The 15,314-nt window shown below is 44.1% G+C and overlaps 1 protein-coding gene across 2 annotated transcripts in view; it reads right to left on the reverse strand.

Moving 5' to 3' along the window:
- Window positions 1–409: 409 nt before the first annotated feature.
- Ccdc148 (coiled-coil domain containing 148) overlaps window positions 410–15,314 on the reverse strand; it is a 186,388-nt gene continuing 171,483 nt past the window's right edge. For both annotated transcript variants that reach the window (XM_052181135.1, XM_052181134.1), the window contains 3 exons: window positions 6,850–6,967; window positions 4,471–4,611; window positions 410–556 (listed from right to left, as the gene is read on the reverse strand). In XM_052181135.1, the coding sequence (XP_052037095.1) occupies window positions 410–556; window positions 4,471–4,611; window positions 6,850–6,967 (406 nt within the window). The remainder of the gene's footprint in view (window positions 557–4,470; window positions 4,612–6,849; window positions 6,968–15,314) is intronic.

Consider the following 15,314-nt stretch of genomic DNA (forward strand, 5'->3'; position numbering starts at 1 on the left):
AATCTCCTCTTAGAATAACCAAGAAACAATAGAAGTATTAATAATAATGAAGCTTCCATAATTAAAAGTCAAATACTGAGATAATAAGCCAAAATGCATGTACCTGTGGAATAGACAATTCTTGCAAGTGGTTGTTTTCGGCAACTCTTTATAGAAAAAAAAAACCTCTCCAAAATAACAGCCTGACAATTACCTGATAATTACCAAAGTCACATAATTTTGGCAAATTTGGTAATAATACATGTTATTTAAAGAAAAAGCAAATGGCGGAACAAAACTTTAAAGACAAAAAAAATGGAACGTTGTTTAATAAATGCTATGAGTTCTGTGTGCGGTGTTTTTTTTTAAGCACTTAGAAGCAGTAATCATCATTATCCATTTCCACACAGTGTTCCTTCACAGGTACCCTCTAGACCTTGAACACAGTCGATTCTGTGTCCTTCCTTGGAGGCTTCTGAGGACCAATTTTTGGTAACATCTCTTTGGCGTACTGTGTTTTGTGGAGTCCAGCTTCTCGAAGTGCTAACTCAAATCGAAGTCGAGGATCAGAAGTTATCTATAGACAAAAAATAAATAAATAACTAAATAAATAAAAAAATGGGATTTAAGTCAACAATAACTCGTTTAGCTGAAGTACATCTTATTGTTCAGGTTTGTTTTCCCAATCAGCTGTGTAATTTTTAAGGGTGGATGGTTAGATGGTAATAAAGCTTCTTTGTTTTGTGACTGCAGAGTTTTTACTAAAAATGTCCAAACTATTTTTTACACTATCACTTTCCAGTGTATTACTTATTTCCAACATAGAGTTAATTCAATATTATGTACTTCATCAATAAAATATATTAAAATTATTAAAAATGAAATAAAAGAACTTTACTTCCAGTACTATTGATGGTTATTTATTGCTGGCTAGAATCATATAGATAAAGGATTATAAAATAAATCTACTTTAATAAATAAGATCAACCTTTAGAATTACATTTTTAAGGCACTGTTATTTCAGAAAGACATATTTTTAAGTGTATGAGTGCATGTCTGTCTGTGTGTGTATGTACCGTGTGTGTGTGTGTGCGCGCGCGCGCGCGCGCGCGCTCACAGGGGCTAGAAGGGGTGGTTAGTTAGCTAATGAATCCTAAATAATCAAAAATCAAACTGTAGAATAACAAACAGAAAAAATGCAGCTATGGAACCGATAATTCTTGCAAGTAATATTTATGTATTTATCCAAACTACCATTTACCAAGCGATGGCACAGGTAACAGGAATCCTGTGATCTTGGTTAATTTAGTAAAATTAAGCCCAGAACTGGAGTTGTGGGAAGTTGTGAATTTCGAGGTGGCTCTTGGGAGGCAAATCCAGGCCCCTTGCAGATTCCCAGGCGTTCTATCTGCTCAGTTCTCTCCGCCCCCTGAGCATCTCCTAACAGCCACTTCAACTTTGCTATCATCTAGTAATGGGCAAATTACGAATAAACGCATGGTCAATCCTTCAAAAGGAGAATCTGAGGCTGGATTTCTGTTTCAAACAGAACTGGAAAAATGCCCCACCCATCCCATGCTAAGTAGGAGTAGATACACAGATAACCCAGTTTCTGTTCTCATTTACACTTGATTGGCCCGTAGTCCCCTTAATGTCAACGCATTCTTTGTCACGATAAGAGATGGCCACATAAGGACATTTTACCTAGTCTGATGTCATCTAACTCCCTAAAAGATACAGTCAAAAGCTTCTGAAAACAGCTCCCTCCATGAGTTCCTGACTGAGTGGAAGCATAGGAAGGCCACAGGTAAATGACGTGCGTCTCCGCCTCAGGTAATGAACGTGGAGGTGTGTGGTGTTTCTGGCAAGAGGATGCTCTCAGAAAAGAAACAACCAGAGCAACCTTGACGTCTGACTTAATCTTCCAGTAGTCAGTGAGGGACGAAGAGAGATCTAACCGGACAGGGAGGCCTCACATACAAAACCTGAGGTGAAGCAGGTCAATTTTAGGATGACGGGAGTTTGGGCAGAATACCGTGCCACTGAGGAGCTTGGCAAAGAAAGGGCACTCTGACTGGGATTGGGATCTCGTAGCCTTGAAGGCCATGCTAGCTAGTGGCACAGTGTTTGCTTCTGCTTTTAGCATCCAACTGTGGCAGCATAAGATGAATCTGATCATAAAGTCCGAATAAATTTAGGTGGTAGGGAATAAACGAGATGGAGGGACGGGAAGGTCAGGAGGCCACTGTGACTGTCTAGACATGAAGTAATAAATAACTAAACCTGTCTGGAAGCAGAGACGACCTAACCGTCAGACACAGTCTGAAGGGAAGACTCTACGACAACCAATGGGAAGCAGGGCTGGGGCAGAGAGGAGTATGAGGCCAGAATAACCCAAAAGTCCCTGTCTGAGAAACAGCCATTGGAGCCCAGGACCCAGGCTCCTCTTCTGTCTCCACATATTCTGACCCACTTTCAAGGACTCCCACTCCCTCTACGATCGTATGCTGTTTCCTCCTGAATTCTCTCTGGGATTCACCTCCTTCTCCAGCACCAGGGCTGTGGAGCCTTAATTTTTTTTTCATTATCCAATTTTTTTGAGTAAAAAGTAAATGAAGAGAGAGGTTCCTCCTCCCCATAGTCCGGTAGTCAGTTTCTTGAAAGGATGCTTTAGGCCAGCTCACCATAAACGTGACATGGACAAAACACATCTGCTCTCGAGGCTTGTTTTTCCTTCTGTGTTCTTATATGGTTAATGACAGATCCACAAAATGGCAATAATTTGTTGAATCACTGCCGAATACCAGGCAATATCCTAGGCAGTTGATATTTATTATTTCTAATCCCCAGAAGAACTTTGCAAGTAATTATTTCAAAGATGAAGAAAACAAACATAAAGATGTTAATAGCTTTGCAGCCAGTAAATCTCGAGCGTGGGTTTGAATCTACAATGTGCAGATGCGGTACTTGTCTAGCTTGGAATCATCTTCTCCTTCTTTATTCCTGCTCCGCCCCCCCCACCCCCAATCTCTCCAGCCGGAGCTGCGCATGACTCTTTCAACACAACTTCCACTCCTCTACCCCTACATCCATCTATTTTCCCTTCAAGATCTGAGGATAAAATACAAATGTCATCATTTAACTTACCTGCTTTAAAATAGCATGTCTAGTCACGGGATAAAGGTCAGACGTCTGAGTAGAAAGGCTTCCTGTGTATCACAGCTGGGCCCTAGCCCAAGTTTCCACTCTCGTCTTAACACTTAACCTGTGCCTGTGCCTCTGTCTCACAGCGAAGACATCCAGCGAAGGGTCTTTTCTGCCTGGGAAACCCCTGATAGCTTGGCGCCATAGGTCTTTTCCTTCCTCTGAGTTTAGCCTGTGTAGTGTCCAGTTGCCTCTTACGATGGCAGCTGGTTCTATAGAGATATACCTACACCCTCCTAAGAGGGATTCTTTTCCCTGTGCACATCAGCCTCTTTTCCCTTTAAACTGTAAATCATCTTGAATGAGTTTAGCAACAACTGCCCCAGATTGTTAACTCTGCTAATGCTCAGAAGCGCTATCACTCTAACCTTCTGGGTAGAGGTCTCCCCCACAACCAGCACAGAACTGTCCTCACGCTGTGTGTTACTTCTGAATATAATACTTTCCTTCTTGGCCTAGAGAGTCACTTCTTCTCGGAAGAAACAGTCTAGCCTATTTAGGGTGGTTCTCTTGCACAGAACCAGAATATAGTGTCTATTTCATAAATATCTGATTTCTAAAAAATGAGAATTTGACCTTACTATTCACGATCAAGTATGCAGCATGCAGGAGGGGCACTTTGAACTCGTTTGGCAACAGGTTTCTTGAAATTTTGGCGTGTTCTCTAGTTCTGTAAAACTCAGGACTGCGTGCTCCCTTAATTTAGGTGATATCCATTCATACGTCTTCTACCCTTCTCCACTAACAGTTCTTTTAGATCTCTCTTCTCAGTTCAAGCCACAAACAACACATATTCTAAGCTCCTGCAAACAGCTCCACCACCCCTCAATGGTGTCTCCACAGAAAATGCTTTATCCTTAGCTCTAAGAACAGAATGTGTGATAGCTGTCTTCAGGACTGTCTGTCGGTCTTATTAGTTGCATCTTTAACACGATCTATGCCATGAATTTAGACCATAAACTCATAATACAACAGAGAAATCCTTGAACCTTAAAGAAATACCAATAACCTTTTTTTTGTAATCAATGACTTTTGAATAAAATGTTACCAAACCTTTTTCAGTGACAGATACGATTCTAAACTGTTTTGTTTTCTGTCACACTTTTATAATATTTAGATTCATACAGCAATTATGTGTTATTATTTACAAAGAGAAACTATGCTAATATATAGGGTATTTCTGGGCAACTATTAAAAATAATGTGTAATTCAAAACACACGCGCGAGATCAATTCTTCCTATCCTCAGCATGGACTTCGCACCAGTACTTCCGGTCCCCGTAAGCACCTGCTTCTCGCTGTACGTTGTCAGTGTGAAGAGCGGCTTTTGAAGAATGAATTCTTCCTCACTTTCAGCGCCTATCCTGGCTTTCCAGGCCAGTGTCTCTGACATCATTCTAACTGGATCAGACTGGACAGCGACAGCAACCTGAGAGAAGAGAGAACAGAGCCACTCACGAGGGGATATGGGCTAAACACTTCTGGGTAAGATCATGGGTTTGTTTAGTGACCATTAAAAAAAAAACTTTTATTAAGTCTAAAACTGTAGAGGAAAGAGCAAAAGAATATTAAGTCCAGGCCGATCCCAGTCACTGACAAAGGAGCTAAAACACATGTCAAACAAAATGTTAACCATTATAACCGTCTGTTAATGATTAAATAGCCACAATTATGATTGATTTCAGATACAAATTCATCTGTGTGATAAAGGTCAAAGGCAATCTGACATTGAAAACAACCTTGAAAATAACAAAAAGCAGCAAAAATTCACATATCAGCAGTGATCAATCTATGGTAACAGTACCATGAGACTTTCAATTGTGCAGTCATTGATGGACAAGCTGGGTGTGCTTCTACTGTACTAAGCGAGTAGATTCCTTGGGGCTGTTAAAGACAATGAGTTGACTTTTTAAACCTTAAAGTTGAGGAGTCATTTTAACATGAAGTCCTTGTCCTGCATGGTAATAACTATTCTAACCCAGATCCTTTGTTTTGGTTTGGTTTTTTGTTTTTTGAGACAGGTTTTCTCTGTGTAGCCCTGGCTGTCCTGGAACTCAACTCTGTAGACCAGGCTGGCCTCAAACTCAGAAATCCACCTGCCTCTGCCTCTGCCTCCCAAGAGCTGGGATTAAAGGCATGCACTACCACTGCCCGGCCTGACCCAGATCTTAATGAAAAGAAGCCACTACTTTTGTCAATCATATGCACCATTACCAATACCTGCCTATTAATTCTGCAAGTCAAGAATTTGTATGAAGTAAATGGCATTTTAATACCATTTCAGAACTGCAATAAAATGACTGGGGTCAATCGTAATTTAATTATTATAGGGTTCCTAGCTCAAATGCTACATATTACAGTTCTAAGCTCTGATTGTGATGAGAGCAAAGGATTTCTTCTTTTAAAGGACTACTGGGTAGAAGGAGGTCTGGTCGCATGGATTCTGCAGTACCCAGTTACATTTGCAACAAGGATGTATTCAGTGATGGTGACGTTAAGTCTGCCTCCAGAAAGTGATAGCATGTCATTCTTTGCTAATGATTGAATAGTTGGATGTTTTGTTTTGTTTTTGTTTTTTTGGATACAGAATAAGCAGAATTTTATATTCTTATGCTGAATTCATCTTTACAGTCTATTTTATTGAAGAGGAGGACCATGTGAGAGTTGTCTCATAGGAGTCCTACTTGACACTTACTAGCAATGTGACTCTGGAAAAAGCACTTGACCTCTTGGTTTCTGCTGTTGGACCATGGGGGTGTTGATAATACTTACTTCGAAGGGATGCTGAGGAATCAGGCCAAGTTTTGTCCAAGAGCATTGGAATAGGGCTTTGTGCCCAGTAAGCACTCACAAACCTATGAACTCCAGTTACTGCAAACCTATGGGGCAGGAGCTGGCTTTAGAACTCCCATTTTCCAGATGAGGAAACAGAGCCAAGGCAGGTTAAATAAATGGCTCAAGTTTTCTCTGGCACTGGATGCTTAACCTCAGTGTTGACAGACAACCAAGGCTTGTATGACGTCTACTCACTCAGGAAGGGGACTACACAGTCACTTCCCATTGGCCAGGCTGTGCAGTTATCAGTTGAACAAATCTCTGGGGTCAAAGTTCAGAAAAACTACCAGAGGAACTATCTCATTTCTCAATTTCTTGAGTTCCTGCATTTGCTGTGCACTGTCTACTTTTATCTACTTTGTCTATGTTTCTTAGGTAAGGCCATGGGAGGCTTTTAATGCCGTACAAAGGGGGTGTTTGTAAAGTGCTTAAACAGGCTTGCTGACTGTGGGATTTTTTCCAAGCCCACTTGAGAGTGGACTATCTTGCTCTACCACATTTTTGAGGACAGGGAAGTCCTTTGACTAGAAACAAGAGTTTCACTGATGCAAACAGATATTGTTTGGATAATGAACTGGAGGGGATATGGGACACACTTAGATCTTGGGAGAGAACTTTTTAAATGCTGCCGATAAACGTCTTTAAATATATCAAGAAGCTGGACCTGGTTCAACATAAACCTCACTGGCTCCTGCGAAGGAAACCCGTGTCCTAGTTTGGAAAAGTTACATTTTGCATGTCAGATATGGTGATCTAAGTCCCAGTAATAATATCATTAGCATGCTTAGAACCATTTAAAAAAAACAAATGAAAACTTCCGAATTGAAAACACCTGCTTTCGTAGGGCTTCCAGCCGCCTCTCTCTCTCCTCTTCTTCCTGGACTTCTTGAAGGGCCAGTTTTTTTCTCTCCATCAAACGCTTCTCCAACAACTCCTGTCTATATTTAACCCTTTTGAAAAGAGACACAGGACAGGTTAAGTGGGTCATAATTAGCACACATACACACACACACGAGAGAGAGAGAGAGAGAGAGAGAGAGAGAGAACACAGACAAGAGCTATCTCAGAAGGGATGCCACTCCACAGTTTGATTTTACTTGGCTTGATTTCTCAATCCAAACAATGAGAGGCAATTTACAGTGATCCCAGTCACCAGTGAGATCCAGGGAAGCTTGGCGTGAAATCCAGCTGCGGCCAGTCCTCTCTGCCACCATGTTAAGCCCGGACCCGGACCCGGACCCCGTCAGCTACATCAAAGGCGCCCTGAGCAATAACCGCATGGTCCTGAGTTACGACACAGCCTTCCGACGACAAGTCTGAACACCGCTTGAGGAGCTATAAAGATTGAATTCCTGACTAAATGCGCATACTTTTGGAAAGCAGGATAAAAAGAAATTACTGTAATAATGTGCTTAAATTATTTAGGTTACTAGAACTTAAACTGTGCTTCACAGAGAGTGAAGGGGGCTTACGGGCATGTTAGGAAATGTTACAGATTGCACTCTGACATCTGTAGATGGCAGCAAAAACATGACTTTCCCCCCTTCAGCACTTGTTTTCCATCTCCTTTCAAATCATCAGACATTAAAACAGCTACAGTGTGCATTAAAACATAGCTCAATGCTATGAGCTCACCTAGCCCTCTCCATTGGTATTCCTTCTAAGCTCCGCCCAGCAGTTACCTAGCAACAGCCCGGTAGGCCTGGCTTGCTAAAAAAGTGACCATTTGGCCTTTCTGACTCTGACTCACTTCTCTCCCTAACCCCTTTGTCTCTCAGCTTCCTCCAAGTGCTCCTGGTCAGCTCCTCCTCCTCCTCGTCCTCGTCCTCGTCCTCGTCCTCGTCCTCCTCCTCCTCCTCCTCTTCCTCCTATTCCTTTTCCTCTTCTTACTCCTCCTATTCCTTTTCCTCCTCCCTCCTTCTCTTGCTCTCTCTCTGTCCCTTCTCTTTTTCTGCCTCTATTCCCTTCTCCCTTTCCCATGCCCACAAATAACCTCTGTTCTGTCCTCTACCCTTCTCATGCCTGGGTTGGTACCTCAGCATGGGCCTGCTGAGACATCCCCTCCCACCACACCATACCTCACTCTATCAAAACAGATCCTTGGTTTTATAAAACACATCATCACGCTCTGCTGCCCGTAGTTGAGTACCGAGTAGCCCTGATTACTGCTGTCTTCTTATCAAAGCGGTTCTATTGACTTAGAGGAGATTCGCCATTTCCAAAAAGCAGCGCTTGGGTTCTCAGGAAGATGAGGCCATGCTGGCCTTCTATGGGCAACAGCTTAGATTTAGTTTGCTTTGTCACATTAGTCACAGACGCCCTTTGTCCTTCGTATACACAGCAGTATTTCTGTGGAGGTGTCTATGCTGGTCCTTGCAGGCTGGAGATTCCTGTATGCGCTGAGCGCTCAGGAGGCAAAGGCCTTGCACTAAGTGCTTTACAATTACGTTTTTTTACACTTCACAACAATCATAGGTAGAAGGTATAATTTGGGATATATAATTTTGCCTTTTACAGATACAGAAATGGAGGCACGGACAAATGGTGTAATTTGTCCAGAGTCTCATGCTCATTAAGTAGCAGGGCAGAAATATAACCCAGAATGATCGTTCTCAGCACCGGAAGCTTAGCCGCCACCATCCCACCCCCCTGCAATTAGCCTCTGTGCCCTCCTTTTCCCTAGATCTCTCTCCTCCCAAGTCAAGTGTGACTAAACACCTACTGCACTAGACCATGTGGGCATAAAAGAGTCTTCCTTAGAAGTTTATAACTTAACATAGAAACAAGACATGCCTGAGAACCAAACAAGGTTCTCAGAGTTGGCAGGGAGGTACAAATATGGTTCCCTGGAGCTGCAGAAAAGGGGAGTGGCCACTTGCTAGATGGTTGAGGTACACAAGAACAGCTTCACAGAAGAGGGGCATTTGAGTTGTGTCTGCAGGATGAGGATTTTGGAGAAGCCAGGAGTGGTGAGAGCAGACAGGAGGAGACAGTAAGGGTGGGGTGGGGACCTGAGGATGGGCACCTTTCTGGTCTTTTCCTAGTCACAGACAACATGGAACCCCAGGGAGGAAATGGGGGTAGAGCGGTGCAGGGACGCTGTGGTGGGCTGAGCCTGAGGACATTCTCTTTCCTCAGATGTGTTTTGGGGAGGGATGTTCTTGAAATTCTGCTTGCTCACCGGGTGAGGAGATGCACCGGGTGAGGACGGGAGGAATGATCCCTGAAACCTGAAGGTTATGATGGGATCTGAGAAGGGCAATCCTAGTCTTCTTTGAAGGTCACGGTCACTCTGCCACGCTCTTCGGTGTCAGTAGTCAGTACCCGCCCAGCATGCGGATTCGAGGGCTGCACACCAGCATGCTGCCCCCGTGTGGGAAGCTGCAGTTCCCATTCCCTGGCACGACACAACCTCCCTAATGAAGTTCTACTCAATTTCAGCACTGAGTACAAGCTCCGTGAACTTCTGGGAAGGTTCAATTAAAAGATACCCTGGGACTTGCCAATTACCATATGCTAATTCTCAGAACCTTGGAACGTTCTTCCTGTGGGACCCATAGGTTGCTTTGTCTGCAACAAAGTTTTTTGTCTGCTTTCTGGGAAAGTAATAGCCGTTCTTGCTAGTGGAGCTTGACTGGGGATAGAAGTGGCAAATGAGAAGACAGCAGCATCTATTCACATCTGTAACATGAAGAGGGCTGCCTCGCAGTTTATTTTGAGGCTCATTCTTCAGGGATCTCTTGACTCAGTGCCAGACCATGAACCAAATACTGCATCAGGCATGTGCAGTGGCCAGTCAGCCTGGGTCATATGCTCCTGTCATGGCAAGTCACTCTACCAGAAGGTTCAAGATGGGGCAACTGCGAGATGGGCCTTGGGGGCGGGTGCTTGATGAGACAATGAGGCAAAGTCATTGGGGGAGGCACACATGCCAGACTTAGGAGAATGTCTTAGCAGTATTCTGAACCTAAGACTCAAAGGGGTGGGGCGGGGTGGGGCGGCAGCAGTGGACTAGGAAAAAGAAAGGACCATGGTAGCTTTGGAGGACTGAAAAGAAACCCAGTAAGGCCACATATGAATATGGGGAAATGAAGGGTCACGTGGCCTCTGGCTGAGGGAATGAGAGCGTCACCCTGAGGCTCTGTAAGCAGGAAAGCAGAGTTTTAAACAGAGAACTGGAATGTTCTGAACTCTACAGGAGAATGCAGGATAGACGACAGGGAGGCGAGATAGAGCAGTCTAGACCAGTTGGTAGTTTCTCATCCTATAGGAGCAAAAAACACTGGTGGAAGGTCAGGAAAAACGTGGACTTAAGATAGGGAAGGAAGAAGATAAATACAAACAGTCAGCTTGATTTATAGGGGTAGGGAAAGTGACAGAGACAGGAAGAAATCACAGTTTCACAGCAAACAAGAGCGTCCACCCCGAGGCTGGGAACTTAAAAGGGAAACTGGGAACAGGCTTCACATTGGCTCAGAAATGGTTCTTAGACCTGGGCTAGATAAAGATGGGACAATTCCATCAGCGGATTGGAACTAGAGACACAGGGAAGATGGTCGCCCTTCATGATATGAATGTAGGGTCTGAAGAGAAATGGGTCTAGGGCTGATTTCCAAAGACACAGCTCTTCAGAAGGGGACAAAGAAAGAGGAAACTATCTTAGGGAAACAAAGAGAATAAATGGTCTCAAGAAGGTAAGGAAAATGCAACGTAAAATGTCAAATGCTACAGAAAGATTGATTATAATCCAAAGTTATTACTGCATTGAATTATGGGGAGTCATTGTTGATGTTGGCAAGAGCAGACTTTGGCAGGCCAGCTGAAGACTTATGGGGGTAAGAAAGATGGAGGAACCGTGGAGCAAACCTTTTTAGTAAGACCAATACAGGTGGGAGCCAAGCTCAGACCAGGGCTGCAGAAAACATAAGCTGGCTACTCCGCGGGGAAGGCAGTCTAAGTTGTTCAGATGAGCTTAACCTTTGAGAAAATTCAAGGGCACCAGCAACCCGGTGACTCCAAATGTCTTACAGATGCCGTGGCTTAAGCTCAAACAATGCTTTGCTTAAGAGAGGAAGACTCCAGGAGCCGCTTCCACTCTGGATAGAAAATTGTCTTTTCCTGAAGAGAAGTGATGCAGAAAAGAACTCTTGGGAGAAGGCCAAATACTCACATATTCATGGGGAAAGAAAATAGCAACACAGTAAAGCCAATCACTTGGAAAATTTTCCACATAAATACTTTTAGTCATTTGAGGTAGCAGATTTTCTCCAAATTAAACTGTTGCTATGAAAGTCAATGTCAGGAAACGGCTAAACGCAATAGTTTTTAAGCTGTGCGCCGAATCCCCAAACAGGAGCCTGGCGTTCATTTCTCACTCTATTTTATGCTCTCTGAATCTACAAAGGTGGAAAGTGTGGCAAAAGAAGCATTTGCAACTTCTCTTGGGGGAGGAGAGGTGTCAGATTGTTCACAAGCAACAGCTGCTGCAGAGTCAGGCCAGGCCTTAACAATAATCGGAGGACTTCATCAGCTGCCAGACCGTGGTGAGGTTGGAGGGCAGTAAGCTCTCATGTGGAAGCAGGGCACCTGTGTCTCACTGAGGCGACTTGAATGTGCACTATACTCTAAGAACTGAGAGGACCTCAAGGTCTCGCAGCAACAACTCCTCCTGAGGTCAGTGAGCCCTCATGAGACCTGGGCAAACTTACCTAGGAAAATCTAGGTATTTTTTTAAATCTGGAATCATGGGGTATCTGCAATCTAAACAGCTATGGCCAACAAGGGGGAGACGCTTGCCAAGAAGGGCACACAGCAGTGAGCACTGCAATGAAGAAACAATATTCTTACAGGACAACAAAACGGAGGCAGTAAGATGGAACAGAGAAGGAGTTTGTGTTAGGGGACAGGAACCAACACTGAACTGTTCCACTCTGGTGTACCAGCCTTGTGATTTGCTCTGCTGAAATAAACTCTGTCTATAGACAAACTTTCTTCCTAAAGTTAAATTTACGAACTTCAACATTCAGCATGATGACAGTGTTAAACATGTGTGTGCTGAGGTCTTCCTACCTGAGGGACTGAAGCAGCAGCAGTGTCTCAGGGGAATGGGTGTTTACCTGTTGGGAAATCCCTTCCCGGCTCAAATTTCACTCAGAAGGTTATTCTTCCCACCGTATGAGGGAGAGCCTCCTGATATATATATAAGGTACTCAGGGAACAATGTGTAAATCAAAACGGAGGTGAGTGACACCTTCCAAATAGGCCCAGAGCAAGCACTGGGACTCAGGATCACACCACTGTGCATCAGCCCTCTAGCCCCACAGGAGGGGACAATCCGCTCCCCTCAACTCTGGGAAGCTCATCGGCAGAGACTGAACCCCACAAAGGATTATGTGAGTTCTGACTCAAGGCAGCAACATCCGGTACAGATGTGCAGGAGACAGGAACAAAGAGGACTCAGTACTTCTGGAGAACAAGGAAAAAATGAGCCCACGCCAGCCCCAAAGAGAGGTGGTTCTTCCTGCTTGCTCCTTTGTGAGGCTCTTGGAAGCCCCGTTCCTGGTTGACTATCCATGGAATTCGTCAGCATCGCGATCTTCCCACCTCCTCAGTGCCAAACACCTCTTCAGTTGCTCAGGATACAACAATGGAGAAAACAGAGAGAAATGTTCCCAGCCTGTGATGTTTTACGTGATTTATACTTGCTTTATATACGAATGACTAAGTCAACACTCTGGTAGGAGCCAAGCTGTTCTCAGTATGTTGGTTTGGGGTGATCATAGGCTGGAGAGCCATGTCTTGGATAACTCTGGGACAATGGTTCTTAGCTGTGAGTATAATTAGAACCACTGGAACTTACCAAAGGCTGATGCCAGGACACTAGCTGCCTACTAATTCCATCAGATCCTACTGGTGGGACCCAAGCACTGATGCTTGGTGAGACATTCCCCCAGAAAATAAGAGTCACGCTGAAGACAATGCCAGGCAGCTCAGCCTGAGCCTAGAGTAGTCACCTGGAGGCTGGGCAGCTGGCTGCCTTTACCCCTGGGCCCAGAGGTACTTAAGAATAGTGAATGGAGCCTGTAATCAGCATTTCCAGTAAGTTTCTGAATGATACTAACGCTGCTGGCCTGGGGACCACATTCTGAGAACTACAACATAGATAAATATATACATTAGAGGGACTTTACCTGACTATTGTTATCGAGACAAAACCAAGTACAAATTACTACCTAGGCAGGGCTTATTTCTGTACATGTGCTACACATCACGGTTACTGACTTCAGGTCCAATCCAAACATTTCTGATGGTGCTATTAGCATCATCTCTGCCCTTTCATACCTGCCCGTGTTCCCAAAACACATAGATGGCAGGCTCCCTGGGTGACCACAGCCTGCGGGCTGGGATCAGTGTCGGTGATGGGCAGTCTTAATCAGTGGTTGTTACCAAGCTTGTTTTTCCGCTCAGATGAACAGAACATATCCTGATGGCAGCTGAGTCTGTTTGGTGGACTCAAGGCAGAAGCAAACAACCAGAGCATAGTCACCCAAAAGAGGTGGCATGCCCCGCCCCCAGAAGAGCCTGTGAGCTACAGAAAGTTGGGTACTGTGGGTTTCAGCCACAAAACCCACAAAGAAAAGTGTCCATTGTAATCAGTTCTAACCCAGATACTCCAATCTCTTTGAGATGAAATATGGACTTGGAATATGGGAATTCAGAATTGAGGGCAGATGGACAAGGTGTGAAGAGAGGGCCCAGGATGAGTGTTTCAAATGTCACATTAGCCTCTCCCCCCATGTTAATCCAACAAACCACTTCTGCCACCGTATATTCACCCTTCCCTAAAGTCATTCTGAATGGTTTCTACCTGACTTTTATGACTTTTTCTGTAATCTGTTTTATAGTCTTACATATACTTAAAGTTCTTCCCATACAACTCCTTGCCAATAATATTTTAAGTGGGTATAGGGAATATAAACTGGGTTATCAGGCGAGATCTTAAAATAATGAAACTGACAAAAGCCCATCTTTTCCACAATCACCTTGTCCCAGAAAGTCTTAACACAGTTGATGGTAAAATACCCCTCTTCTGGGGCACACTCCATGACCGCATTCTTAACCACTCTAATTAACAGTTGTCCTCAGTTGAAAACCAGGGCTTCCAGGTGACAGTACTATAGCAGCCCCTGAAATAGAGGGTACCTATGGGGGGGGGTGATTACTTTGATCTCCAGTGACAATCACAAAGATTTACCCACTGACTTTACAGTTCCATGGCTCTGTCTCTCCCATGGTCCTTGGGATCACATCCTAGCCCACCAGGTCATATCCACCGCTGAATGAAAGTTATTTGAAACTGTAACCAAGAGCCCTACCTCTTTCACAACCTACTTCCTAAGACCAAACTTGGAGCTCAGCATCCATTGTGACTGTTGCCATGGGAGATCCTGTTGCTGGCTCCAATCTCTTAGCTCATGGACCTGCTGAGTGAGAGGCTGAAGACTGCACAGCTCTGGGGACGCATTCCTACAGACTGCCCAGCAGCTTCCTGTTTGCTCTCCGTCAGTGTGACCCTACCTTTGGCTTTAGCTCATTGTATTATATAACAAATCTTGCAGTTTTCAACATTATTTATTAAGTACCATGTGCCAGGTACTGGACTAAGCCTCTCTTCCTCTAAAAGTTTACAGTACTTAATTCTGTAAGTACTTCCTACTTTCTCTCCCAGGTGAGGAGACATGGTCAGGCTTTGCCATATCTTCTCCCTAGCTTTGGAACCAATGTGTCACAACCACCCAAAAAACATGGATTATATTGCTTTCTTTTCTTTGGACATCAAACCCTCCAGTTCCCAGTCCTAACTTTTTGTTAACTGTGTTTCACATTTATTTCAAGATTTACATGATCTTTAATACACTCTGTGATCATTTTCTTTACTCTAGCTGATTGGCAGTCACATCTCTTAGGTCATATGTAATTCCCTTCCTGAGCAGGGACCCTCAAGCCCCTGCTTCCCTGAAAAGGTCATTGGCCTTCCTTTCTTGAGCCTTTTTCTGATGACCTTGCCAAGGTCTATCTTCTGTCATCCTCAGCAGGAGCCTGGGCTCATATTCCCATAAACTTAGTTGTTGTCCCTAGTGCCCTGCTCCAGAAATGACCCTCTTCCTTACTTTAGTTTCAGCCTCTGTCTCTAACTACCCCACCATGCTCTTCTCCCATTCGTATGAGTTTTTCAAGTGGGTGAGAGTGTATCTACTAATGCTGACCCCCTTGTGAGATGCCATCTTCGTTTCCTTA

This window comes from Apodemus sylvaticus, chromosome 5 (assembly GCF_947179515.1).
Source record: "Apodemus sylvaticus chromosome 5, mApoSyl1.1, whole genome shotgun sequence".
In the NCBI taxonomy this organism is placed as follows: Eukaryota; Metazoa; Chordata; class Mammalia; order Rodentia; family Muridae; genus Apodemus; species Apodemus sylvaticus.